The sequence below is a fragment of the Narcine bancroftii genome, chromosome 12, assembly GCF_036971445.1.
Source record: "Narcine bancroftii isolate sNarBan1 chromosome 12, sNarBan1.hap1, whole genome shotgun sequence".
Lineage (NCBI taxonomy): Eukaryota > Metazoa > Chordata > Chondrichthyes > Torpediniformes > Narcinidae > Narcine > Narcine bancroftii.
The window spans coordinates 7,645,897-7,673,716 of NC_091480.1; the positions used below are offsets into that span (position 1 = coordinate 7,645,897).

Here is a 27,820-nt window from a genome sequence, read left to right on the forward strand (position 1 = left end):
ATCCGTGAACTACTCTTTGCAGACGATGCCGCTTTAACCATATAACTGTTTACGGCGTGGAAACAGGCCATGTCGGCCCTTCAAGTCCACGCCGGTTCACTTGCCAATGCCCTGGGGAAAATACATAAAATCTGAAGAATCTGTGGGGGAATAAAAATTATCATCTCAATTCCTGTAGTTGCCCATCCAGAGCCAGCACTCCAGCTCATGACATCCTGTTTTGCGGAAACTGCCAAAATGTTTGGCTTGGAAGTCAGCCTGAAGAAAACTGAGGTCCTCCATCACCCAGCTCCCCACCATGACTACCAGCCACCCCCGCCCCCCACATCTCCATCGGGCATACAGAACTCAAAACGGTCAACCAGTTTACCTACCTCGGCAGCACCATTCCATCTATTGCAAGGATCGACAAGGAGATAGACAACAGACTCGCCAAGGCAAATAGCGCCTTTGGAAGACTACACAAAAGAGTCTGGAAAAACAGTCACCTGAAGAAATGCACAAAGATCAGCGTGTACAGAACCGTTGTCATACCCACGCTCCTGTTCGGCTCTGAATCATGGGTCCTCTACCGGCATCACCTACGGCACCTAGAACGCTTCCATCAGCGCTGTCGCCGCTCCATTCTCAACATTCACTGGAGCTACTTCATCACCAACATCGAAGTACTCGAGATGGCAGAGGCCGACAGCATCGAATCCACGCTGCTGAAGATCTAACTGCGCTGGGTAGGTCACGTCTCCAGAATGCAGGACCATCGCCTTCCCAAGATCGTGTTCTATGGCGAGCTCTCCACTGGCCATCGTGTCAGAGGTGCACCAAAGAAGAGGTACAAGGACTGCCTAAAGAAAGCTCTTGGTGCCTGCCCCATTGACCACCACCAGTGGGCTGATCTCGCCTCAAACTGTGCATCTTGGCGCCTCACAGTTCGGCGGGCAGCATCCTCCTTTGAAGAAGACCGCAGAACCCACCTCACTGACAAAAGACAAAGGAGGAAAAACCCAACACCCAACCCCAACCCACCAATTTTCCTTTGCAACCGCAGCAACTGTGTCTGCCTGTCCCGCATCGGACTTGTCAGTCACCAATGACCCTGCATCTGACGTGGACATTACCCCTCCATAAATCTTCGCCCGCGAATCCAAGCCAAAGAAAAGAAAGAAAAGAAATGTTTATAAACTTGAATTTGATAATATGTGGTTAGAATTAATTCATTATTGGTGAGGTGAAGATGCAAATCTATGGGGTGGTTATACCAAAATTATTAAAATCTTTTGCATTATCTTGTGTCCGACAGGTTTCTGACCTCCACAAGAGATGATCACCAGGGACTGCCAGCTTTTGACTTAAACTATTGGAGCATTTTGACATTTGATAATGGGGTCTGCAGTGAACGAGACCCAGAATCGGTCTTGCCACAGTTCACTGATAATGGTTCTGAGCTTGGAATGTGGATCTTGAAATAACTGATGCAGTTGCTTCCTGTACTGTGAAACATTATCCATTAAAGGTTACAAATAGAGCTTTGTGTGAGTTGATGCTGGAACTGTCTGGCAGGAAAATAAAATCTAGTATTTTTGGGAAATCCCACTGGCAATGAGAAGGGTGCCGCAGTTGGATTGGGGTTAGATTTGGGTAGCGTGGGAAAGCTTGGGTTGCTGCAAAAAAATGTAAAAGTCTTTTAAATGAGTCCTATCTCCAATTTCAATAAGAGATGAAATCTGGGATTAGTTAGCCGTTTCCAGTGTAGATTGTGGAATATTACACTGCAAATAGATTTTCATTTTTAGAGTCTTAATGTGAAATACATCTTTTAATTGCTTTGTGCTGCCCCGGATAAATTGCTGCGCATCTTACTTTACAGAATGTTAACTCTTTGGACTCCAGCCATTTTAAATTTTGTATAATATATACTCCGGACTGGGTCCGTGGGTAAACTACAGTATGAACCAGCTGGTGGTTGACGATAAAACCAGTCCCAGAAAACCTGGACACGGAGACCAAAGCGTTAAATGCTTGAATTTCTAGATTTGTACCTTAATGAGGTGTTTTTCTTTTAATTACAGACAAAATAAACTTTACAACAAAGAACTGTACGCTGACTTCATTGCTGCACAGATTAAAACATTGTCCTTTCTGGCTTACATCATCCGAATCTATCAGGTACAGCCTTTTTCTTGGAATGGTTTGAGTTGGATCTTGCGAGAGATTCTATGAGCAATCCTGCCTCTCTTTCCACAGGAGTTGGTGGGAAAGTATTCGCAGCAGATGGTGAAAGGGATGTTACAACTTTTGTCTAACTGTCCGTCTGAAACTGCCCACCTGCGGAAGGAACTGCTGATTGCAGCCAAACACATTCTCACCACTGACCTTCGTAACCGTATGTCGTTTGAGTTTGCAGTCTTCTGTGCTGTTGAATGTGAAAAGTCTTACTAAGAAGAAGAAATGTAGAGGTGGATCAGTTTATTGTGCACGCATACCTGGGTACTGAAATTCATACTTGCTGCAAGTAGGGCTGGCACAGTTAATATAGCAGTTAGTACAACGTTGTTACAACGCCAGTGATCGGGACCAGATTCGAATCCCGCGCTGTCTGCAAGGAGTTTGAACATTCTCTCCGAGTCTGTGTGCGTTTTCCCCAGGGGCTCCGGTTTCCTTCCACCATTTGAAACACACTTGGGGTTGTCGGTCAATTGGGTGTAATTTGGCGGCACGGACTCGCGGGCCGAAAGGGCCTGCTACTGTGCTGTGTTTAAATTTAAATATAAATTAAAAAATTTAAATAGGTACTTTGTGTCAAAAAATAATTGCAATAATGTACATTAAATTATCCTAGGATGGAAGATAGAGATAAATCAAGTTTATTGTCATCTGATTGCACAAGTACGACCTGATGAAGCAGCGTTCTCTCGTCCTTGGTGTAATACTGTGTAATATTCACAGATACAGTCCAAAAGGAAGAGTGGCATTTCAGTAGTACAGACATATCCTTTTGTTGTCCTGGAATGGTTTATGATTATGGTAGTAAGGTACCTATAATAAGGATCAAGAACCTGATAGCCAGTAACTTGGCGAATAATTACATTGCACTAGAATGAGTTGTTAATGAAGAGATTTTTTTAAAAATTGCTCTTCTACATTTAGCCATCTTTAGTACATGTCATAGAAGATGGAGAATTATGGGACAAAACAAGGCTGTTTGGCCTGTAATGTCAATGCTGCCAATGTCAATAAAACCTCTTGAGCCTCATCCAAGTTCTCAGTTTGGGTGTGGCCTTGCAGGGGTACATCAGAAAATGAAGCAACAATAGTCCATTCAGACCATCTCAACTGCTCTACCATTCAGTAAGGACAAGGCTAATCCTTTACCTTAGTGCCTCTGTTCTGTCCTTGATCCCCATTGAAATATATCAACCTTTCTTGATACTTGGTGATCATTATAGATATGCTGGGCTGAAGGGCCTTTGTCTGTCCTGCGTGGCTCTGGGACTAAGTCCATGACCTAGTTCCAGTAGTCAGTCACCGTCCTCTGAGTCTGTGCACAGCAACCCTTGCTGGTGAATCCCTTTCCAAAGTTCAGCTGTATGAGTGAAGCGTGAAGCCTCTGATCCTGTGGTAACCAAGCTGAGTCTGTTTGGATGGGGGCACAGGACTGTAACTTCATGCTCTGAGTCCAGAGGCACTGGGGCTTCCTGCAGTGTGGCCTTGAACAGTACAGAATTGTTTGAAAACCACTGTTTTAATCGTCCCTCATTGACTCGTTATGTGTACGGTTTCAGAACTCCAAAGGAAATGGGCCAGTGACAATATTTCTCAAGCCAAATATTTCAGTAACATTTGGGTCTGGAGCAGTGATTCTTATCCTTCCCTTCCCACTCACATCCCACCTGAAGCAATCCCTTACTAATCACAGAGCACCGATGGCAGAGGGACTACTTAAAATGGGATGTGGGTGGAAAGGGAAAGGTTGAGAACCACTACTCTAGGTATTTACCTTGCTGGATGGACATGGCAGCAGTGTAAACATGTTTGCATGGTCTAATATTATTAATGCTTCACAAGGGAAGAATTGATGATCTTTTATTAGTTTTATGTTTGCATTAAAGAGAGACCAGTGGTGGTTCTCTGCATAATACTAATAATTTGTTTTACAGAGTTCATTCCATGCATGGATAAGTTGTTTGATGAATCTGTGCTAATAGGCTCGGGATACACAGCTCGCGAAACGCTGAGGTGAGTCATCTGTTGAGGCTGTGGAATATATATATTGGGAAGTTTAATTAAAGATTGCCTGCATGCAGAACTTAAATGTTCCCTTTGACTTGCCTGCAGATGGCCTTCATGGATTGCCAGTATTTAAAAATTAAGCATTCCAATCTGTTGCTTTAATGTTGGCTCTTGGTGATGCCTTCACTTTGCTGACAATTTAATGTGAGCATATTTCCACGTGTGTGTTTGGAATTTAATTGTTGTGGCAGTTTTAAGCAATTACTATCATCTCTTCGAGGCTCCGGTAGCTCAGTACAATGGTTGGAGCACTGGTCTTGTAAACCAGGGGTTGCAAGTTTGTTCCTTGCTGGGGCCTCGTTTCTATGAGGGACACTGTGACTCTCTGTCTTCCTTACAGTAGACAAAGTGAAAGAATTTCATGTTACGTTCTAAATGTAATATTATGTGACAATAATGGAACCTTTACCTCTTAAATGTACCAAACAATCTCCTGTATTTGGTCAACTTTCTGCTTTTGTCTGAATTTATTGATAGAATTGGAATAAACCTGAAGCAAAATGAAGAGAGCTATTTTATTTTACAATCTGCTGGAGGAACTTTTGGTTTCTGGTTTGGAAAGTCAACCATTTTTTCCCTCTCACTGATGCCTCTCAAACTGTTGTGTTCCTCTGGCAGATTGATACTTCTCATCCCAGCATCAGCAGTCTCCTGTGTGTCTGGGTATTTTATTAAGTTTGTCAGTTTATGTTTACTTGTCACATTGCATCGAAAAGTCAAAAAATCACATACCAGAAGTCTGGACCACCTGAGAATCGAGACCTCAAAAACTCTTGGTTGAAATTCGGACCACCCGAGAATCTAGACTTCTCGACAATACTCTGTTTTTGTGCACGTGTTGCGTGCATGCATTACGTGCATGAATTGTGGAAGCGCCACGGATGTACTGGCCCAGAATCTGGAAAATGGTGGCACAGTTGGCGCAGCAGTTAGCGCAGTACCTTTACAGTGCCAGTGATTGGGACCGGACCAGGGTTTGAATCCTGCGCTGCCTTTAAGGAGTTAGTATGTTCTCCCCATGTCTGCGTGAGTTTTACCCCACTGTTGAAAACATAGGTGAATTGGGTGTAAATTGGTTGACACGGGCTCATGGGCAAAAATGGCCTCTTACAGTGCTGCATGTCTAAAAAAATTATTAAAATGACTGGAACTGCTGTCTAAATAGGGCTCAAGGAATTATAGAGGACCCTTTCCATCCAGCACACAGTATCTTCAACCCTCCATCATCAAAAAATGAAGGTACAGGAACATTAAAATCAGGACTGCCAGGCCAGGGAATACCTTCTTCCCACAGGATGTGAGATGATGAATAGTATCCCGTAACTGTGACAAACATCCTAAATATTTATATATTCAGTAAAACTCTGCATCCGGCACAGATGGGGATTGATAGATGATGGATAAGTGAATTGTTTGAAATGAGTGGTCATTTGAGATTGTGTGCTGCGTGATTTGTGAACTGACCGCTAGGGGGCGCCAATGTAAAACAAATTACCTACAGGTGGTCCCCAACTTACCACCATAATTGGTTGTAACTCAGTTTGGTCATAACTTGGGTTTGCCAACTGCACATTATTAAACAACAAATTTTTTAAAAGATTTTTAACAAATGAATCTTTAATGAAGATTGTAAACTTATGTACAGTACCTTCAATAAAGATGCTCCTCAATCCCCATATGAACATCTAGTATACTGCATAATAAAGTCATCGGGCGTTGGGCTGCCGCGGGGAGCAGGGACTACGGTATACAGTACTTTTAATACAAAATATGTACTTGTGCAGTAGTTTCAATAAAGATTTTTAAAAAATATTTGGTCGTATATACGGGTGGATGTAACTCATGTAGATCGGAAGTCGAGGACTACCTATATTTTCTGCATTTTATTTTGCCGGTTGGTTGAGGCTGTCGGTTGCTTGAATTCCAGATAAGATATTTATTTTGATTATTTATGTGATCAATATGTATTGTGTGCGCATCGTGGTCTGGAGAGATGCTGTTTCGTCGGGTTGTATATGTACAATCAGATAATTATAAAATTGAACCCAGGTTGTTTGAGCAACGAGGCAGCGGCCCCACCTGCTGTGCTCTGGCACGCCCCTTGTTGCTCACTCACGTCTCTTTCACTTTCATCTCCACAGACCGCTGGCCTACAGCACTCTGGCTGACCTGGTGCATCATGTCCGACAGCATCTCCCACTGAATGACCTGGCCCTTGCCGTTCAGCTGTTTGCAAAGAACATAGATGACGAATCACTGCCCAGCAGCATCCAGACCATGTCGTGCAAACTGCTGTTGAATCTGGTCGATTGTATTCGATCTAAGAGTGAACAGGAGAATGGGAATGGAAGAGACATCCTCATGAGAATGTTGGAGGTATTTTGCAAGTCTAACCTGCATAGAACCAACACAGTAAATTTTAAATAAAAAAAAATTCAAATACAGCATGGTAACAGGCTGTTTTGGCCCATGAGTCCGTACCACCAATGACCTGATTGACCTACACCCCCAGAATGTTTTTGAACGGTGGGAGGAAATTGGAGCCCCCGGGGAAAACGCACACGTACCCAAGGAGAACGTACAAACTTCTTACAGACAGACAGCGAGGGATTCGAATTAAACATTTTTATGTGGTGGAATTGCAGTGTACAAATTGCATTTATTTTTTGGGGGCCAGCTAGTTTGAAGTATTGCAGCTTATTTTAAATTATTTGAAAGTTGTTGCTGTAAAAAATGGCCAATGTCTGCTTGCCTGGGTCATTTAAATCTGTCCTTCCTTCAGCTGAGATCCATTTTTGTGATCAGTGATTATGAATTTGAATTGACTGGTGACTGAATTTTAATTCCCCTCCACCCATGCAAGAGTTGCTCTACCTGCTGAATTCCTCCAGCAAATTGTTTATTGCTCGGGATTCTAACATCTTTGGTCTGTTGTGTCTCCCAAGTTTCAAGTTCCCTTTTCTGCTTCGATTCCAGGTGTTCGTTTTGAAGTTTCACACCATCTCTCGCTACCAGTTGTCCACGATCTTCAAGAAGTGCAAGCCCCAGTCAGAGCTGATGGCCACAGACGCCCCCATTGCCTCAGCCCAAGCGACTCCAACTTCGACTGTGCCTCCGTCCGCCCCACCCACACCCACTCTCCCTGCCCCAGCCTTGGACAAACATGGAGACAAGGACAAGGAGGAGAAGCAAACCTTCCAGGTGTCCGACTGCCGCAGCTTGGTCAAAACACTGGTTTGTGGTGTGAAGACAATTACTTGGGGCATAACCTCATGCAAAGCTCCAGGAGGTAAAGCACAGTTTTTAAAAAAAAATCTGAGCATTTCAAAGTCATTTTTATTTTTTATTTCCAACTCTGATTTCATCACCAGATCTGCATTTTCCATTGGAAATCCCTCTGTGTGGCTCTCCTTTGTTGTTTTGGTCTCTGATCATCAAAGATGCTTTTTCATTATGATAATTATTGTCATGTACATTGAACCAAAATGAATTTAGCATGTATTGTAGTGGGGAGAAACAAACCTTCAAATAATTCAGACATTTCTTTTGGTGTCAGAGCAGTCCATGAGGTTCAAGACAGAGCAGTTGGAGATGATCTGTTCTTGAACCTAGAGGTTCCTATTTTCAGGCTTCTGTATCTTCTGCCTGAGATTAACAGTGAGAAGAGGATGTGAGCAGGGTGAGAGGGGGCCCTTTATGATGTTGGCTGCCTCCTTGAGGTCGGGCCTCACATAAGACATCTGCAATGAATGTGAGATGAAGACTATGTTCACTACCTTCTGGGTTCCTGGGCACCTGAATTTCCAAGTTAAAACATAAAGCTGGAGGAACTCAGCAGGTCAAAGTGGTTAATGTAGCAAAGATAAAGATACAACATATGTTGGTATATAAATACACTGTTTGACCTGCTATATAAACACACACACACACACTTATCTGAAGTTCAGATAATTCAGTTCAGCACTGAGATTTTTTGGATTATTGATGATTTCAGAAATCCTCATTTATCAAAAGTTTTCTAAGCAAAAAATATGCCATTTCACCTCCAAAGAAATTCAGATAAATGAAGATATCCAAAACAATCAGAAATATTTAGTTTTCTGAAATATTTTTGGAGCTGAACTGATGTCACGGGTTGAAACTTTTTTGGGGATTTTGGAAAAACCTGAGTAGAATTTTGAGGTTTTGGCAAGAATTAAACATCATTTCATACTTAACAAGCCTTCCCTTGATGTTTGTTGCTGTTTAAACACTGTTACAAGTGATTTACTGTTGCTACTGTATATCGTTCATCTGAAAGAAGTCTGGTCCTGACCATTTAGGATAATCAGAATTGTGTGTGTGTGTGTTATTCTTTAAAGCAGGTGGGTTTAGAAAGATTCCACTGATGTGTGAGATCTGCCAAGGCTATTTGAATGTTTGTAGAAGATGTGAAGGCTTGCACCATAAGCAGTGTCCCCAGTGATGAGCATCTGTGTGATTAATAGCTGCACTCCTCAGCAGCAAGATATGTTGGTGAAGGTTTTTTCTAAATGGGTAAATCATTCTGAGAAATGATTCAATAAGATGCCATCAAAAGGCTGTACTCTGTTTTGGAGTTGTCATGTGAGGTCATATGGTCTGAAAATAATTATTTTTCCTTCCTTTTGCAGAGGCTTCATTCATTCCCAATAAACAGTTGCAGCCCAAAGAAACACAAATTTATATCAAGCTGGTTAAATATGCCATGCAGGCCTTGGATATATACCAGGTATAGTGTTGTGTAATTTCTGATACTGTAGGTAAGATTGGGATTTTCTCAACATTTCCGAGGGGCATTGTGAGGTTTTAGTGTGAAATAGGACAAGTTCATTGTCATATACCAAGAAGCCGTGATTGAAGTTTTTGTGAGCAGTCCTGCTAGCTTGTACAAGTGTAGAGTTACAGAGAGGGATCAGTTTGTAGGGAGGAAAGGCAGCATCATTTTACTCTCGCACGATGCTTTTCCAGGGCAGCAGAAGTTGTGGATGGAGGGGGGTGGGGGGGGGGGGTGGTGTGCGCATGCACTGTTCTCTGTGTCATGACCTGAGCCACATTCACAACTCTGCAGTTTCTTGCGGTCTTGGGCAGATTAGTTCCTGTAGCACTCAGATGCACCCTGACAGAATGCTTTCAGTGGTGCTCCTGTAGAAAATGTCAAGGGATGCAGATGACATGCCCAAGTTCCAAATATGATTTAGTGAATCAAATAAATCAAATAATTCCTTATCCAATAGACTAAGCCCTTTTCAATTGAGTGTGAAAGCAAAATAGTGCAGATATTGGAAATCTGACATGGGAGCAAAAAAAGTGCAAGAAAACTCTGGCAGCGTCTGAGAGAGGGTCAGAGTGCTCATTTCAGTCAGAGGATCTTGCAGTTTGTTGTTGAGCTGCAGTTGATAGATAGCCAGCGGCCGCATTGTCCTCCAACAACTAGACCACAGTTAATTCAGTCCTTTTTCAATTGTACTGGGGTGGTGGCATTTGAGAGGGGACAGCAGGACTCTGTCAAAGCTTTGTTGGCCTTCTCAGTGTGTGTTTTTAATTCTTTTAGTGTGATTATTTTCCTTCATGTTGGTGAGTGGTTGTTGGAAAGGACTATTGTTCGTATTGGGTGAATAAATAGTAAGTAATGGTGTTACCCTGGGCGTGATATTTCTGATTGAACGCAATCTGTTAATCCCCGTTGTTTTTGAATCTTTCTAATCCATCTCAATGTGATTTAAAAGGAAAACTCTTTTCCAGTGTTTTTGCTGGCAGTAAACCTTCTTAAGCAGAGGGAGATGTGTGCTCTGTGCAGTTATTTCCTTGAATTGGTTGTAAATGAAATATAATGTCAGTAAGTGTACGGACATTCACTTTGGGGAGAAATTGAAAATACCCAGATGTAAAGGGACCTGGGAGTCCTCGTGCAGGACCCTGAAGGGAAACTTGCAGGTTGAGTCAGTGGTGAAGAAGCCAAATGCAATGCTGGCATTCGTTTTAAGAGGACGTGCCCAAGTTCGTTGGGCTTCAAAGGAAGTAGAGGCATTGGTGCTTTCTTGGCCATTGGGAAAGCGCATCAATCAGAGAGATTTTTGTAAAAGTCAATGGCTCCATAGACACCATTAGTGTTTCTGGCTTTTTAATTCCAAATCCGTCTTAGTGAGTCAATTAAATCAAATAATTCCTTATCCAATAGTATAAGCCCTTTTCAACCTGAAGGGAAACTTGCAGGTTGAGTCGGTGGTGAAGAAGCCAAATGCAATGGTGGCATTCGTTTCAAGAGGAATAGAATTTGAGAGCAGGGATGTGATATTGAGGCTTTATAAGGCATTGTTAAGATGTCAGTTGGAGTATTGTGAGCATTTTTTTGGCTCCACGTTTAAGAAAAGATGTGTTGATGTTGGAGAGGGTTCAAACGAGGTTCACTTGGATGATTCTGGGAATGAAAGGATTATTGTATGAGGAGCATTTTGACAGTTCGTTGGAATTTAGGAGAATGAGGGGGGATCTCATTGAAATATTTCTAATGTTGTAAGGCGTGGGCAGAGTAGATGTAGAAAGGTGCTTTTCCACGGTGGGAGAGTCTAGGACACAACTTCAGGATTGAAGGGTGTTCGCTTAGAACATAGGTGCGGAGGAATTTCTTCAGCCAGAGAGTGATGGAATCTGTGGAATTTGTTGCCACAGGTGATTATGGAGGCCAAGTCATTGGGTGTATTTAAAGGACAGATTGATAGGTTCTTGATTAGCCAGAGCATCAAAGGTTATGGGGAGAAGGCCAGGCAATGAATCTGTGGGGAAAATGAATCCGATCACGATTAAATGGCGGGGCAGACTTGATGGGCTGAACAGGCTATTTCTGCCTCTCTGCCTTATGGTTGTATAAATGTTGAGAAGGCAAGGACAGGTTTTGAGTTTGGAGGCTCAGAGCATTTGAAAGAGCACTCTGGTTTCCTGACAGCACTGTCAGCTTTCCTTTTGATGTATTTGTGCACTTTCCTACGAGAAGATCTGTTGCCTCCACCCTTTCAACCCGTGTGTCCACAATCATAACCTCTTCCAGTGCAGAGGCAAAAAGGCCAAGGCCAGATGTTAGAATTCTGGAAATGCCAGACAGCGTCTGTGGAAAGAGAAACTGTTAACATAGGTAAAACACAGCAGTACCTGAAATCCACAAAAGAAGACTTGAGGAAGAAGATCAGTGATGAATTGACTAATGAAGCAAGGCCGAGGGATTGAATGGCCTTGTGTTATGATATGTGAGTTTATTGTCATATATACAAGTAGAACATACAGATGCAGCAAATGCTTATTTGCTGCAGCCACACATCTGTGCAAAATAGGCAGCACTGGAGATTATATACTCATTCGATAATGATTGATTGGGCACATTCCTTGATGATAAATGCAGTGTGGATGCTGACCCCCCCCCCCCCCCACCCTTTTTAATTCTTGCCACCTTCCAGTGTATATTATGTTTAATTGTGAAAATTTTGAATGTAGACATACAGCACGGTAACAGGCCCTTCCAGCCCACAAGCCAGTGCCACCCAAATACCCCAGTTAACTTACAATTCCCGTACGTTTTTGAATGCAGACACAGGGAGAATATAGAAACTACTTGCAGTGCCAGATTCAAACCCTTATCACTGGGGCTCGTGCTAACCGCTTTGCTAACTGCAATGCACTAAGCATTCAGTGAATTACAAGGGAGAAAGTTCAGGTGAATCCTGAAAGTGAAGATTTTCTCATACAACAGTATCATTTTGGTTTTAGGTCCAGATTGCTGGGAATGGGCAAACATACATTCGAGTGGCCAATTGCCAGACTGTCAGAATGAAGGAAGAGAAGGAAGTTTTGGAGCATTTTGCTGGCGTTTTCACCATGATGAATCCTTTGACGTTTAAAGAGATATTTCAGACAACTGTACCGTATATGGTTGAAAGAATCTCCAAGAACTATGCACTTCAGGTGATGTATGGTCTTAATAATATATGGAGGTGAAGTGTTGTGCAAAGAGAAAAGCATTTCACTTGTAAATACTGCAGAGGTCCTTGAATCTGATGAAAATGCAAAATGCTGGATAATATTTACTTGTTTTTAATGGGACATTGACAAGGCCCAGGAGGTCATTAGGGTTGGATAAGAATTGCCGCTGAACTGAACCTCTGTGAGGTCACCTCTCAAGCTCCTATGCTTCCTTCTGGTTTATTTTTTTCCTTCATTTTGTGTGGATTTTTATTTCGATAGTTTATCGTAAGATCAGGTGTACTACCATTGTAATTTCACTGTGAACTTCCTTGTTCCTACAGATTGTGGCAAACTCGTTCTTGGCAAATCCTTCCACCTCGGCCCTCTTCGCTACAATTCTGGTGGAGTATCTCCTGGACCGACTTCCAGAGATGGGCTCCAACGTTGAGCTCTCCAACCTCTACCTCAAGCTCTTCAAGCTGGTGTTCGGCTCGGTGTCTTTGTTTGCGGCTGAAAATGAACAGATGCTGAAGGTGAGGACGGGGGATGATAAAGTCTCGTGTGGCGCGTGGAGACTGGTCTCTTCATTGTGGGAGGAAGGTGCCAAAATAAAATCCAGCAACTTCAATGATGGCTGCAGAGCAGAGATGTTGCAAGTTGATCAGGGAAGTGATGGGAGAACAATTATATGGACCGTAATGAATTAATTAATTTATTGTCATATACATTGGACAGTGTGCACCAAAATTCTTACTTGCTGCAGCTGATCGACCTTAAAATAAAAACTGGTGGTATTCGTTAAATTAAGAGATGATAAATACAAACAAATAAATATTCACAGTTATCATAGGGCGGAATTTATTGCCATGAACACGTCACAGAATTTGTTGTTTTGCAGCAGCGTACAGATGCAAAATTGCTCTAAGTTACATATTTTAAAATGCACGAATCAGTGCAAAAGAAGAGAGAAAGTGAGGTGGTGTCTGTGGTCCATTGTCCATTCAGAAGTCTGATGGCAGAGGGGAAGAAGCTGTCCTTGTGGTAGCAGTGTGACGAGGAGGTCCTTGAGGATAGAGTCTGCTTTCTTGAGCCATCGCCTCTTGTAGATGTTCTTAATGGAGTGAAGATGAATGCCCATGATGGCGCTGGCTGAGTTCACGACTCACTGTTGGCTTTTTCCTGTCTAAGGAAAAGTGATGTTTCCATAATGTGGCTGCATAAGGGTAGGCATTGGGCAAGAGGCCAGTTTTTGGACCTTGGATCAAAGAAGGTCAAATGGAGCAATCACCAGCATTTGCTGGGTCAGACTGGATTGGCACTTGGTTTCCTTTTGGAATCTTGAGTCCTGGGTCAATTACTGCAGCCTGCTTCCACGTGCCCACTTCCATGTAGCTGTGTGTTAATGCATTGTTTAAAATGAAGAAGAAGACATCATTTACTGTTTGTGGAAGGGTTCCAAATCATCACTGGGTTTCTCTTGTCGAGTCTTTCCCAAACCCCAGTGTCCAGGGTGTTCTCAACCAGCAGAGACTTGATAGGTGGAAAGAAATAAAAGAACCAGCCTATTCAGCCTTTCCTTATAATTCAAAGCCCTCTATCCTGGTAAACTTGTTGTGAATCTTTTCTGCACTCATTCCATCTTAAATAATCTATTCTATAAATGGGCAAACAGTATTCCAATTGTAGTCTTCCAATACCTTGTAACACAATGCATTGTGTTACGAGCCCAGAGGACCCCAAAACCCAGCAACAAAGGATAGATGTTAAAATTCTCAAAGATACACTTAAAATCACCAATGCCTGAAGAGGGTGCACAAAATCAGTGAACCGGCGCGGACTCGAAAGGCCAACATGGCCTGTTTCCGCTCCATAAATGGTTATATGGTTAAGTCTCCTTAATGTCTTAAAAAACTTGGCTCATTTTATTAACCTTCCAAATTCCTGGGCCTGCAATCCCATAACCTGCTGGTAACATGACTCTTGATGCCTTGGCATTGATTCTTTGCAATAAATTGTTACGGCAAAAGGAAAATATTTAAAATTTTAACAATATTCTGGCTATTAAACCCATGCTGTCCAATTGCACCCAATTAACCGACCAGCCCCGTATGTTTTGGAGGGTGGGAGCACCTGGAGAAAACCCACACAGGTCATGGGAAGAACGTACAAACTCCTGACAGACCACAGTGGATTCAAACCCGGGTTGCTGGTGTTGTAATAGCGTTGCGCTAACTATGCCACTCTTTAAATATATTAGACTCCAGAAATGTAGAATAAAAGCACAAAATACTAGAAATGTTCAGCTGGCCAGGTGGCATCTGTGGAGAGAGAAACATTTTATCAGTGCCTGTGCTGTCTTAATGCTTCCTTTGTATCCAAGAGTCCTTCATGAACCACCACTAGGACAGAATAGTTTCTGCAAAGGAAGAGTTCATTTGGCCTGTTAAATTCTGATCAGCTCAGTGCAATATCAATACAGCTGATTACTAGTACACTAGACAACAATTTTTTTCAGTAGGTTTGCTTCCTGAAAAAATTTGCGAAAACTGTTACTGAATTTAGCCTGTTTAATTACACAATGACGTTGACACATGCATTAGTTCAACTGACCTAAAAATGTTTTGCTGCTCATTTTCATTTGGACTCAGCATCTGATGCCTCTCATGTCAGTGTCCAACAATAGTCGGCCAGCATTGATGGATTCCAGTAGCCCTGATACTGCTTTTCCATGGTCGCAATGTCCTGGTGAAACCTTTCACCCTGGTTGTCACTGACAGCACCAAGATCAGCAGGGAAGAAGTCCAAGTGCAAAAGCAGAAAATGAATTCTCAATGACATATTTCACATCATGGTTTTGTGTACTTGAAATAGATGTGAGATAGGAAAATCTTAAGGTAGTTTTCGTGATCAGCAGTCCAAAATCCATAAAATACATCCAGAAGTGTTCATGAAAACAAAAAAAATCTTTGTTGTCCAGTGTTATCAATTTCTTTTCTTTCAGCTGCTTATTCAACCCCCTTTTGAACCTGCCTCTACTGCTACCCCTGGTCCTGCGTCCCACTCAAATTACTCACTGTGTGCAGTAGTTGTGTGGGAAAAGCGTGGTCTGTTCCTGTTTTCCTCCATCCTCTCAAGTAATTAGATTAAATATTTCTTGTAGTTCAAATTCCTTGTAAGGTCCTTTAGAATTTGTTTGTATGTGTAAAAAAAAAAAAAAATGCATTAGACTCTTGACTGATTGAAATGATGTGACGGTTTTGAAATGTGGCTTTTCTTGATGATTAATGGTTTAATATATAATTTTATTTGATGAAGGTCACTTTAAAATATTATATTAGAGAAACACTCTTGTTTTGTTCTCCTTGTCAGAAAATTCAAGGTTGAGTGAATTTAATGAGCTGCAACAGAAATTTAAATGTTTGGTTTCTGTGGTCTTGGTGTTAATGTTGTTTAAATAGTTTGGGGAATGGCTGCTTGAGCCTTTTACAATTTACCAAATAATAGTTCCTAATGTGAATATGACAGCATATAAATTTTAACAATTTTAAAAGGATGTTTCATTTTTCTATTCAAATAACTCTTAGCGATTCATGGATGGTACTTTCTCGAGTGGACTAGTTGAGGTGGATAGCAGGATATAGAGGTATCAATGTTGTGTGGAGCTGACTGGGTAAATGTCCTCCTAGTCTAATAACAACTCCAAATTAAATTCATCTCGTGTGGTCACTCCTGATCTCCGTTGCATCTGACAATGCTCAGGGATCTGTGCGCTCATAGAATCAGAGAGAAAAGGTGCAGGAGAAGGCCATTCAGCCCAAGTCTGCACAACCATTCAGTAGGATCCTGGCTGATCACACGACCTCAGTCCCCTATTCCTTCTTTCTCTCTGTACCCCTTGATGCCCCTTAGACACAAGGGCCACATCCAACTCCCTGTTGAATATATCTAATGAACTGACTTCAACAGCTTTCTGTGGTAGGGAGTTTCACAAGTTTACAACTCTCTGAATGCAGTGGTTTCTCCTCATCTTATTCTTGAATGGCTTCTCCCTTCTTAGACTGATGCCTTGCTCTGGACTTCCCCAAATTCACAAAGTCCTCAACAGACCTGTTGCCCTGTGCTCTGAAATCCCACTCCCGAATTCCAAGATTTCTCTTTCAAAGCCTCCCTTTTTGACCGTATCTCTGAACATTTCCTTTGACTCAGTGTCAGCAATTTTTATATAAACTACTCAACGTGCAGCTTGAGATGTTGAAGGCAATATAATTGCAACTTACGGTTGTATGATTAGATCACATCATTATTTATTGGCATTCTCTGGCTACGTGCTTTGATTCCTTGCCTTTTGTATGTTGGACTTTTCACAGCATTGGATATTATACAAGTATCTGCAAGGAATCTGTTTCTAGAGTTAGTCTCACACACACACAAAGTGAATACTTGAAGTTAGTTTCCTTTGAGACTGTCATGTCAGGTGTTGAGCTTGTTTTTGTCAATAATCAGGCTGAAGGAAGAAGGTGGGGCTTAAATTTTGTTCTTCCCATAAAGAAAAATGATTGGAACGTGTGAATGCTTTACAGAAAGTGGTTAAGAGACACAGACTACTCTCAATTGAGAAGGAATTCAAAAAGTCAGGAAAGCAGCCCAGAGCCCAAGGAAGGGAATGGGATGAGAGTGGAAGACTTTATTTGGAATATCTGAGACTGACAAAATGCCAGATGCTTTCTTTTCATTTCTGAATATTTAGCCATCAATGCATGTTGTCTATATGGACTTTAGTAAAGCCTTTGATAAGGTCCCACATGGGAGGTTGGCCAGGAAGGTTCAGCATTCATGATAAGGTAGTAAACTGGGTTTGACATTGGCTTTATGGGAGAAGACAGAGAATGGAGATGGATGTTTGCCTCTTTAAATTGGAGACTTGTGCCTCAAGAATTGGAGTAAGACCATTGTTGTTCGTTAATGATCTGGATGATAATGTGGTAAATTGGATCAGCAAGTGTGCAGATGGCGTAAAGATTGGAGGCATTGGAGCAAAGCTTACAGAGGGATCTGGAAAAATGGGCTGAAAAATGGCAGATGGAATTTAATGCAGACAATGTGAGGTGCTGCATTTTGGAAGGACCAACCGAGGACATCCTCGGTAAATGTTAAAGCACTGAGGAGGGCGGTAGAACAGAGGGATCTGGGAACACAGATACACAATTCCATGAAAGTGGCGTCACAAGGTAAATAGGGTTGTCAAGAAAGCTTTTTGCATATTGGCCTTTATAAATCAAAGTATTGAGTAGAGGCAATGGGTTTTATGGTAAAGTTGTGTAAGACACTGGTGAGGCCAAATTTGGAGTATAGTGCGCAGCTTTGGTCACCTAACTACAGGAAAGATATTAATAAGATTGAAAGAGTGCAGAGAAGATTTACTACTGGGTCTTGAGGAGCTGAGTTTCATGGAAAGGTTAAACAGGTTTAACCTAGCATGTGCTAGAACATAGAAGAATGAGAGGAGATTGGATAGAAGTATACAAAATGGTGATGGGTCTAAAAAGAGTCAATGGAAGGAGGCTTTTTCCATTGAGGTTAGATGAGATACAAACCAAAATAACATGGGTTAAGGGGAGAACTTTAGTGAAGAACTTCTTCACACAGAGAGTGGTGGGAGTATGGAACAAGCTGCCAGCTGAAGTGGTTAATGCAGGCTCAATTTTAACATTTAAGAAAAATTTGGACAAATATATGGATGGGAGGGGTATGGAGAGTTGTGGAATGAGTGCAGGTTAGAGGGACTATGCAGACTTATAATTCAGCCCAGACAAGAAGGGCCAAACGTTCTAAGGTTCTAGCACTGATTCTGAAGAGAGGCTTCATCTTGATGCTTTGAATTTGGAAGCATGCCTTGGTTGGGAGCTGCACTAAGAATGAAAATCATGTGTTCAGGCCTTTGGATGTTGTAAAGCCAATGCAGTGTAGTCACTAATGTAGCCCAGGAAATGTGGCAACCTTCTTTGACCAGTAGCAACTAAATGCTGATTGGAAAAGGCCAAGCACGAAAACAGCAGGTGCTGGAATCTTGAGCAAACAATGGGCTGCTGAGGGGACTTGGGTCTGGCAATGTTTTGGGTTGGGACCCTTTTATCTTGCCAGAAAAACTGAGAACTCCCCTGCTCTTTGACAGGACTGCAGTTCACTATCTCTTTCAAAAGACAGCACCACCCAATGTGCTGCAAACCCTCAGCAAAGCACAGGGAATGCCAGGCAGGGTTTTGTGCTTGGTCCCTGGACCGCAGCTTGAACTTGAGAGGTGATGGTGATGCTTGCTGAGCTGTGACTAAAATCAATCTCAAAAATAAAACCCAATCCTCTAACTTTTAATTTCTCTGCATTGTAGCCACATCTACACAAAATTGTGAACAGTTCAATGGAGCTTGCTCAAACTGCCAAGGAACCATACAACTACTTTCTCTTGCTTCGAGCTCTTTTCCGATCCATCGGAGGAGGCAGCCACGATCTCCTATATCAGGAGTTTTTACCATTACTGCCGAACTTGCTGCAAGGTATGGATGTAATTATACTAGCTTCTGACTGTTCAGCTGGTGAAATAACCCCATGTTCAATCAATTCATTTTAAGCCTCGGCGAAGTGTATTGTCGACTTAATTGAAGAAAATCACTCGCGAGCATAAGTTTCTTAATATCATTCCTATTGAGTTCGAAATTTGTTTGGTTGCTTCCATTATGGCTGTTGAGCTGAAAAATATCTCGTGTAAAAGTGACTTTCCTAAAATTGACATGAGGAGAACTCCAGAGTCAATTCTGATGCAATATTTTTTCCATTTGAGGCATTTGTAATGATTTTCAATATTTGCATTAATTTTTGTACAGTAAGAACCCCTGATAAACGTCTTCATGAAGGTTGGTCAAAGCTGGATAAGTGAATTTTCCCTTCAGCCCTTCCAGTCTGTGCTGAACCATTTTTCTGTCTAGTCCCACTGATCTGCACCCAGTCCATAGCCCTGCATACCTCTTCCATCCACGTATCTGTCCAAATTCCTCTTAAATGTTAAAATTGAGCCCACATTCACCACTACAGCTGGCAGCACGTTCCACACTCCTTCCCCTCTGCATGAAGAAGTTTCCCCTAAACTTTTCCCCTTTCACCCTTAACCCATGAACTGTGGTTTGTATCTCACCCACCCTCAGTGGAAAAAAACCGACCTGCATTTACTCTGTCTATCCCCCTTATAATTTTAAATACCTCTCTCAAATCTCTTCTCATTCTTCTACACTACAGGGAATAAAGTCCTAACCTGTTTAACCTTTCCTTGTAACTCAGTTCCTAAACTTTGTTTATAAAAAAGATAACTATAAACAAATTTAAAAATAAAACAGCTGTATAGTAAATAATTCTAATAAGTTTTTAAATTAAAAAAAATTTTTTTAGAATACAGCACTGGAACAGGCCATTTCGGCCCATGTGTCCGCGCCACCCAATTAACCTACACCCCCAGTACGTTTTGAACTGTAGGAGGAAACCAGAGCCCCCGGGTAAAACCCATGCTATCATGGGGAGAACGTACAAAATCTTGACAGACAGCGCGGGATTCAAATCCCAATCACTGTAAAGATGTTGCGCTAACTAACCACTCTACCAACTGTACCACCCCTCTTCTTCTTTGGCTTGGCTTCGCGGACGAAGATTTATGGAGGGGGTAAATGTCCACGTAGGCTGCAGGCTCGTTTGTGGCTGACAAGTCCAATGCGGGACAGGCAAACACGGTTGCAGGGGAAAATTGGTTGGTTGGGGTTGGGTGTTGGGTTTTTCCTCCTTTGCCTTTTGTCAGTGAGGTACCACTCCTAAGTGTAGGATAAATATCTTGACTGCTTTTGAAAAGAAAGGAAAGGACCTGGGAGATTGATGTAGTGGCTACTGGACATTCACTGTTCTTGTTGTTCAAGTTTATTGTCATCTTATTGTACATGTATATCCCATTGAAACTGTGCATCTCCGGACCATAGTACAGACACCCTACTCACATACAACATGCATACATAGCAATCCAAAATAAATACACTCAAAAATAATTTAATGGGTTTCTAGGATTGTTCAACAGTTTCACTGTCTGCAGGAAGAAGCTGTTTCCTAGCACGTATGGTCTGGCACCTCTTCCTTGAACGTAGTGACTCAAAGATACTGTGGCCTGTATAGTAAGGATCTTCAATGATTCTCTGTTGCAGGGCTGAACATGCTGCAGAGTGGATTGCATAAGCAACACATGAAAGATCTCTTTGTTGAGCTCTGCTTAACGGTTCCCGTCCGGCTCAGCTCCCTCTTGCCGTACCTGCCGATGCTGATGGACCCGCTGGTGTCGGCGCTCAATGGCTCCCAGACCCTGGTCAGCCAAGGCCTGCGGACGCTGGAGCTGTGCGTTGACAACCTGCAGCCTGACTTCTTATATGACCACATCCAGCCAGTGCGAGCCGAGCTCATGCAGGTAAAACGCATTCTTTCTCCTTGGATGACCTCGTCAAACATTTGCAAAGAGCATTCTGATGGAGAAACTCAGCAGTTTAAGTAGCATCATTGGGAGGAAAAGAATGGCGAATGTTTCAGATTGGAACCCTTCATCGAGATGCTAAAGCAGCCACGCTCAATGGAGGCCCAACAGCCAATCCCTCTTAACCCCCTGTAGGTACATGATTTCACCCTCTTGAACATTGGGAGAAGAGAGAGAGTTCAGTGTGTGATGGGTCCTTCAGTATGTTTTCTGCTTTACCTAGGCTGCAGGAGATGTAGACAAAGGAAGTTCTGAGCATTATACACTGCATCTTCCAATTGCATAAATAAATGAGCGAATATGTCATTGAATCATGCATCGTGGGAAGGGATTCTATAGGCTGATGCGTGATCCATTTTTGACTTCTAGAAGGCATAAGATCAGGGTGTCAGCATGCGAGTATCATGTACGAGGATGATTAATGAACAAAAGGAGCAGAAATTAATCAGAAATGCATGAAATGCTCAGCTGGTGATGTAGCGTCTATAGAGCGATGTTCACATCATTGTCCTTTCAAGAGGAGAAATGGCCATTGACCTGAAACATTATTTTTTTCCTCTTCTCCCCCTACCCAGATGCTGCTTGACCTGCTGAGCCAGTTCTCTTGAACTCTGTGTATCTTTATTATTGCAGTAATTCCATCTGGGCACTCTCCCTCTGGATGGCATTAACATCAACTTTTCTGGTTTCTGCGAGATTGCGCCTGTTCTCCCTCCCTTCCCATCCCTCTGTCTCCTTTCCTCCAGCTCTCCATCCTTTTCCCTCTCTATTCACAGAGCCATTCCCCCTCCACCTGTTTGCTGCTGTGCCCTCCCTCCCTTATCCCCCTCCTACCTCCTGCCTGTGGGCCTGTGTTCCTCCCCCTTCCCCTAACCCCTCCACCTTTTTATTCAGACATCTCCCAACATGTAGCTCATACCTTGATGAAGAGCTCAAGCCTGAAACGTTCATCATATATTTTTATCTTTTCTTTCAACACTGTGACTGCAAACTCTATTGTACTTTTTCGATCAAAGGATCAAAGAAATTAGGGTTGGTGCAGGAAAGTGGAGTTGATAATTGATCCGCCATAATTTTATCGAATGGCAGAGCAGAGCGATTTCCAAGCAGGTCCTATTTCTTGTGTGTGTGCTCTTTTTTTAAAAAAATCTTTCCAGTATCTGCAGTATGTTTTGATTTATCTCCATCAGAAGAGCAAAATCTTTCTCAGGTTGATGGGCAGTAAATGGTGTATCAAATGAAGGGATTGTATAATGTATTCCATTGAAAAGCTAAGTGGGAAATGTTTGGAGGCGTTTGCAAACTGTCTCTAGGGGAAAAATAGGTTAAGTGAGCAAGGTTGTTAAGGATGGAGGTGGGTAAAATTACTCATTAATTACAATAGAAAAGAGCAGTGTTTATTTAAAAGGTGAATTCATGGGAGATGCTGGTATTCAGTAGTTTGAATCAAGGGATAAAATAACAGATCAAGACTGTTAACATTGAGCTTTTTTTTTAAAAAAAAGAATCGTTGGGCAATTTAGACTGAACGGATTAGATTGCAAGTGATTTTCAAACCAGAATAAATTGTACCTTCTCCTTCTGTTTGAAGATCTGTGATTTTTTTTTTGATAAGGAAATCTTTTGAGAACATTTGGGGAATGTAGATTTTTTTTTAGAAGACTAAGACTAATGATTCTAAGCCAGCTTGTTGCTCTGTGGTAAATCAAATTCTATTTCAGATGCATTAATCACTTTTCTCTTCATAAATAAATTACAGTACTATGTCCATTTCCACAGTCTTTCCCTTGTACTGTTTCTGAGTTATCTTTGGATGAAGAGTTCTGTGCGTACTCCTAATCTTCCTGATTTCAGGGGCAGTTGAGATACAGTGTCATGGTGGAGCAGGGCACAGATAAACTTTTGTTCATTCACAGGCTGTGAGAAGTGAATCTTATGAAAGTGTTTTTGCCTTTGTATTAATAGTCTTGGATTTGTAATTTACCATCACAAGCTTCAAAGCTTCAGGAATTAAAAGCCATTGAAACACAGTTGTTACAGTTGAATTGCATAAATGTTATTTAATTTGCTGTCTTTCATTGTCGATGTAACCTTGTTCATGCACCTGACAGGTCATTTGGTGGAAACTCCTGGGTGTATTCATCAGCATACTTTGAATGTATTGTATATTTTTTCCCCACACGGGTCATGAATATGATGGAACCTGGTGAATACTTTAATGAAGATATTGGGCCAGGCTATCATTGCAATATGTTGTTTAATGGTGTTTTGCATAGGGTCGGAAGAAGGCCATATGGCCCTCCAAGCCTGCTCAATTATTCATCATGGATGATCCATGCTATCATCTCCATTGTCCCACTATCTTTTGATCCCCATAATGTCCAGGAGTTTGGCAATTTCTGTTTCAAATAAATTCAGTGACTGACCCTCTACCTCCCTCCAGGGTAGTGAATTCCAAAGAATAACCATTTAAAAATATTTTAAATTTAGCCAGGGTAACAGGCCCTTCCGGCCCTCGAAGCCTTGCCACTCAAATAACCTACATATATTTTGAAGGGTGGGAGGAAACCGAAGAACCCGGAGGAAACCCGAGCAGATACAGGGCAACGTATAAACTCCTTTCAGTCAGCACTGGATTCAAACCTGGGTCGGTGGCGCTATAATAGCATTTTGCTAGCCACTCCGCGAACTTCGCCGCACATTTTTGCGAACAAATTTCTTACCTCAGTCATGAACAACTTGCTACTCTTCAGGAACTACTACCGCAGGTTCTAGACCAGGGGTCTCAAGCTTGCGGCCCGCGGGCCAACTGCGGCCCTCGGGACGATAGTTTGTGGCCCTGCCTTAATATGAAAGTTTAATGTTAGTGCGGCCCACGAGTTTGATATGATTGGCACTTTTCAGTGTTGTGTGCGGAGCTGAACGAACCTACCAATCACGGTGGGGTATATTGCTCTCGGGGGCGGGACATCGGCTGGGCTTATTGCGAATATAAGCGTATTTGTGTGCATTTTCTATTTGTCATTATATGCATGCGGCACATGTGCAATTTCGGCGGCCGCTCCCACTTCACGCCCTTCGGCGTCCAGTCTGAACCCGGAAGTTGTTGCTTAGCGGGACAGAAAAAGAAGCGGAAAAGACGCATCGGCTAAACACTGAAACTTCAACGCAACAGTGAGACCAAGTGGAATTATATATATTATACAGCCCCAAACATGTCTTTTTCAAAGCCTGCAGTGAAGAGAAAGATTAGTGATGAGCACAGACAATTTCAGGAAAAGTGGGAAGTGCAATATTTCTTTGTTGAGCACAGGGGTATCCCGACGTGTCTTATTTGCACAGAGAAAGGTGCAGTGCACAAAGAATACAATTTGAAACATCATTACACAGCTAGACAAGCTGAGGAGTATGCAAAATACCAAGGAGATGAGAGAGCCAACTGGGTTGCTAATCTTAAAACATGTCTAGTGAGGCAACATGATTTCTTTAAGAAAGCAACCAGAGAGAATGATGCAGCAGTCGAAGCTAGCTACGTGGTTAGTGAGATGATTGTTAAAGCAGGAAAGCCATTCACAGAAGGTGAATTTGTCCAAAAGTGCATATTACAGGCTGCAAGTATTGTCTGCCCAGAAAAGAAAGGTCAGTTTAGCAACATCAGCCTTTCTGCCAACACCGTGGCAGAGCGCATTTCTGACCTGTCAAGTGACGTTTATGATCAACTGTGTGAGAAAGCAAAATGTTTCAGTGTATACTCAGTCGCTCTTGATGAGACCACAGACATCACCGACATTGCCCAGCTCGCAATCTATGTTCGTGGTGTTGATGACAATTTTGAAGTCACAGAGGAGTTGCTCACAGTAATTCCAATGCATGGCCAGACCACCGCTCAGGAGATATTTTACCAGCTGTGTGATGCCATTGAGAATGCCAGTTTGCCATGGAAGAGGTTTGTTGGAATAATAACCGATGGAGTGCCATCAATGACGGGGAGGAAAAATGGACTGGTGGCACTTGTTAAAAAAAAAACTGGAAGAGGAGAGTGTGGAGGAGGCCATTGCTCTGCACTGCATTATCCATCAGCAGGCTCTTTGCAGCAAATGCCTGAAGTTTGACAATGTGATGTCTGTCGTTGTGAAATGCATCAACCAAATCAGATCTAGGAGCTTAAAGCACAGAAGTTTCCGTGCTTTTTTAGAGGAAATGGAGACAGATTATGGGGATGTGCTCTACTTCACTGAGGTACGTTGGCTCAGCAGGGGAAACATATTGAAGAGGTTTTTTGAGTTGAGAGCGGAAGTGAAAGCCTTCATGGAGAAAGATGGGGTTGCTGTTCCCATGCTAAGTGATCCCAAATGGCTCATGGACTTAGCTTTTCTTGTTGATACTGAGCTTAATGTACTGAACAAGAAGTTGCCAGGGGCAACTTGTCAGTGCTGCCTATGACAACGTGAGAGCATTCTCTGCGAAACTTATGTTATGGAAAGCCCAGCTTTCTCAGACAAACCTTTGCCATTTCCCAGCATGCAAGGCACTCATGGATTCAGGCACACCATTCAGTGGTGAGAAGTATGTGGATGTCATTTTGAAGCTCCAGGAGGAATTTGATCACAGATTTGCAGCCTTCAAGATGCACAGAGCCACCTTTCAAATTTTTGCGGACCCCTTCTCCTTTGATGTGCAAGATGCCCCTCCTGGGCTTCAAATGGAGCTCATTGACCTGCAGTGCAACTCTGAACTCAAATCCAAGTTCAGGGAGGTGAGTGGAAAAGCAGACAAGCTTGGGCAATTTTTGAGAGAATTGCCTCCCAGCTTCCCTGAGCTTTCCCGAATGTTCAAGCGGACCCTGTGTCTTTTTGGGAGCACGTACTTGTGCGAAAAGCTCTTCTCTCCCTTGAACTTCAATAAGTCCAAGGACAGGTCCAGACTTACTGACGAGCATCTTCAAGCCCTACTGAGGGTCTCAACTGCCTCCTCCCTTAAGCCAAATGTGGCTCGGCTATGCGAGAGGAAGCGCTGCCAGATCTCTAGCAGTAAGAAGTCGGCAGAAGAAGACATGTTCATAACAGTTTATGTTCAATGTTCCATTCATGTTCAGAAAGTTAAAGGTTAAAGAACTGTTAATACAGACATTTGAATCTCAATAATAATAATTACATTTCTCCAGACAGCAACTCTATGTGGTTTCTTCAGTCTTCTCTATCTGCTGTATTATTATTATTTTCATTTTATTTATTTATTACTGTTGATTTTATTTTTTTTCTTATGAATTGTTAATTTATTTATTTTTTCATCTTATTTTGTGTTAAAAAATAAAAATAAAGACATTTGATAACATTGGAATGTTTTTGTAAGAGCTTTTCTTGTGGAAAACCTGATGCGGCCCAGCCTCACCCAGACTCTACCTCCAGCGGCCCCCGGGTAAATTGAGTTTGAGACCCCTATTCTAGACTCATCAGCCAGGGCAATCCTCCTCCCTCCATTCTGCTCAATGAGAGCTCTGTGTTTTCTCATTCTTTGAAACTTTACAGAATAAAGGCCTGGTCAATTCTATCTTTCCTCATCTAGTGAACCAGTCCTATGTATCTCCACTGCTCAACCTCGATGGGTAAGAGTTTATTGTCATATACATAAGCACTATTCTTGCATACCGGTATGGCTACAGGAAGTAAGATTTACCAATTACAACAGTATACCTAAATTACCACAATATGCCAGAACAGAAACAGGGTATAAATATAAAAGGAGAGATAGATGGATGAATATTTATAGTTGCAGTTCGAGCAAGGGCAAAAAGTGAGCTCAATTACAAGCTTATCCTCTATTTAGTTGAGGAAATCAGAACTGCATCATTGCAGCAAGTGCGGCCTCTCCAAAGCGCTATATAATGGTAGTATGACATCAAGTAATCAACTCCTGCTGTATCAAAGACCAGGTTGCCAGCCAGTAGTTAGCTGATCTTACAATGAGTTGGGAGATCAATGGGCCCATGCATTTCTTCAAATGGATGTTTGGCTCACAAACTCTTGTTTTTCACAATGATACACAGAAGGGTCCACAGCCCCCATGGTGTTCCCCATCAGGGAATAGGATGGGCACGTGAGGGAGAATAAATTACAGAAAATGTGTATGTCAGAATGGGATTGCTGTGAGAGCTGGTACACAGGATGGCTCAAGGTTCCTTTAATTGTCAACTTTTGTTTGCCGTGAGCATTACCCGGGCACCCTTAACAATAAGAGAAAGAGAAGCAAAAGAGAGTCCCTTCAGAGACACTGAGTGTCCGCGGATTTCCCTTCAACGCTCCCACAGCCGCACAGTCTCCTATTCAATCCATCGGCAACCCGAGCTCCAGATCCGAACCTCCGATCAGGAATCCTTCAGCGCCTGAGGCCCTTTGGGAGCCCTTTTTGCCCTCAGCACACCTTTGAAACCCAGTTCTGATACCTGGTTCCTATGAGCCTGTGAAAGCAAGAAAAGACATAGAAAAAGGGTAAAGAAAAGTAAGAAAACAAGAATAGAAGCCCGGTTGCTGGAGGATCCCCTCACCACACGGGTGCGAGTCATTTATATCTTTTAATCTTCCAAGGAAGTTAACAAAGTTCGAAACTTAGGAAAGAGCGATAAGTTAATTCCCTCAATTTGTAAATACGGGCGCTATATTTTCAAAAATACATCATACTTACTTCTCAGATGATAAGTGATCTTCTCCAATGCTCCGTACCTAGGTGGGTGTCTGATTATGTGGCCACTCTCAAAGATCGGTGGATATTAACCCACAAATCTGCTGGAAATTAATATTTTGAAAAGAGCCTTGCCATTAACTGTTTGTGTAGCAGTTAGCACAATGCTTTTGCAGCACCAGCACTTCGCTGCCTGTAAGGGGTTTGTATGTTCCCCCGTGCCTATGTGGGTTTTCCCCATTGTAAGGTAAAACATCATGAGATGGGAATGTGTAAGGAGTTACCCTGTACAGGGCTGTAACAAGAAGGGGAGGTGTCCTTGTACTCCTG

General features: G+C 42.4%; 1 protein-coding gene across 4 annotated transcripts in view; it reads left to right on the forward strand.

The window, feature by feature from the left end:
* trrap (transformation/transcription domain-associated protein) overlaps window positions 1–27,820 on the forward strand; it is a 228,147-nt gene that overhangs the window by 20,994 nt on the left and 179,333 nt on the right. For all 4 annotated transcript variants that reach the window (XM_069906478.1, XM_069906479.1, XM_069906482.1 and 1 more), the window contains exons 11-20: window positions 2,067–2,163; window positions 2,242–2,380; window positions 4,155–4,233; window positions 6,429–6,663; window positions 7,264–7,576; window positions 8,940–9,037; window positions 12,067–12,261; window positions 12,603–12,794; window positions 18,647–18,812; window positions 20,493–20,749. In XM_069906478.1, coding sequence (XP_069762579.1) covers window positions 2,067–2,163; window positions 2,242–2,380; window positions 4,155–4,233; window positions 6,429–6,663; window positions 7,264–7,576; window positions 8,940–9,037; window positions 12,067–12,261; window positions 12,603–12,794; window positions 18,647–18,812; window positions 20,493–20,749 — 1,771 coding nt within the window. The remainder of the gene's footprint in view (window positions 1–2,066; window positions 2,164–2,241; window positions 2,381–4,154; window positions 4,234–6,428; window positions 6,664–7,263; window positions 7,577–8,939; window positions 9,038–12,066; window positions 12,262–12,602; window positions 12,795–18,646; window positions 18,813–20,492; window positions 20,750–27,820) is intronic.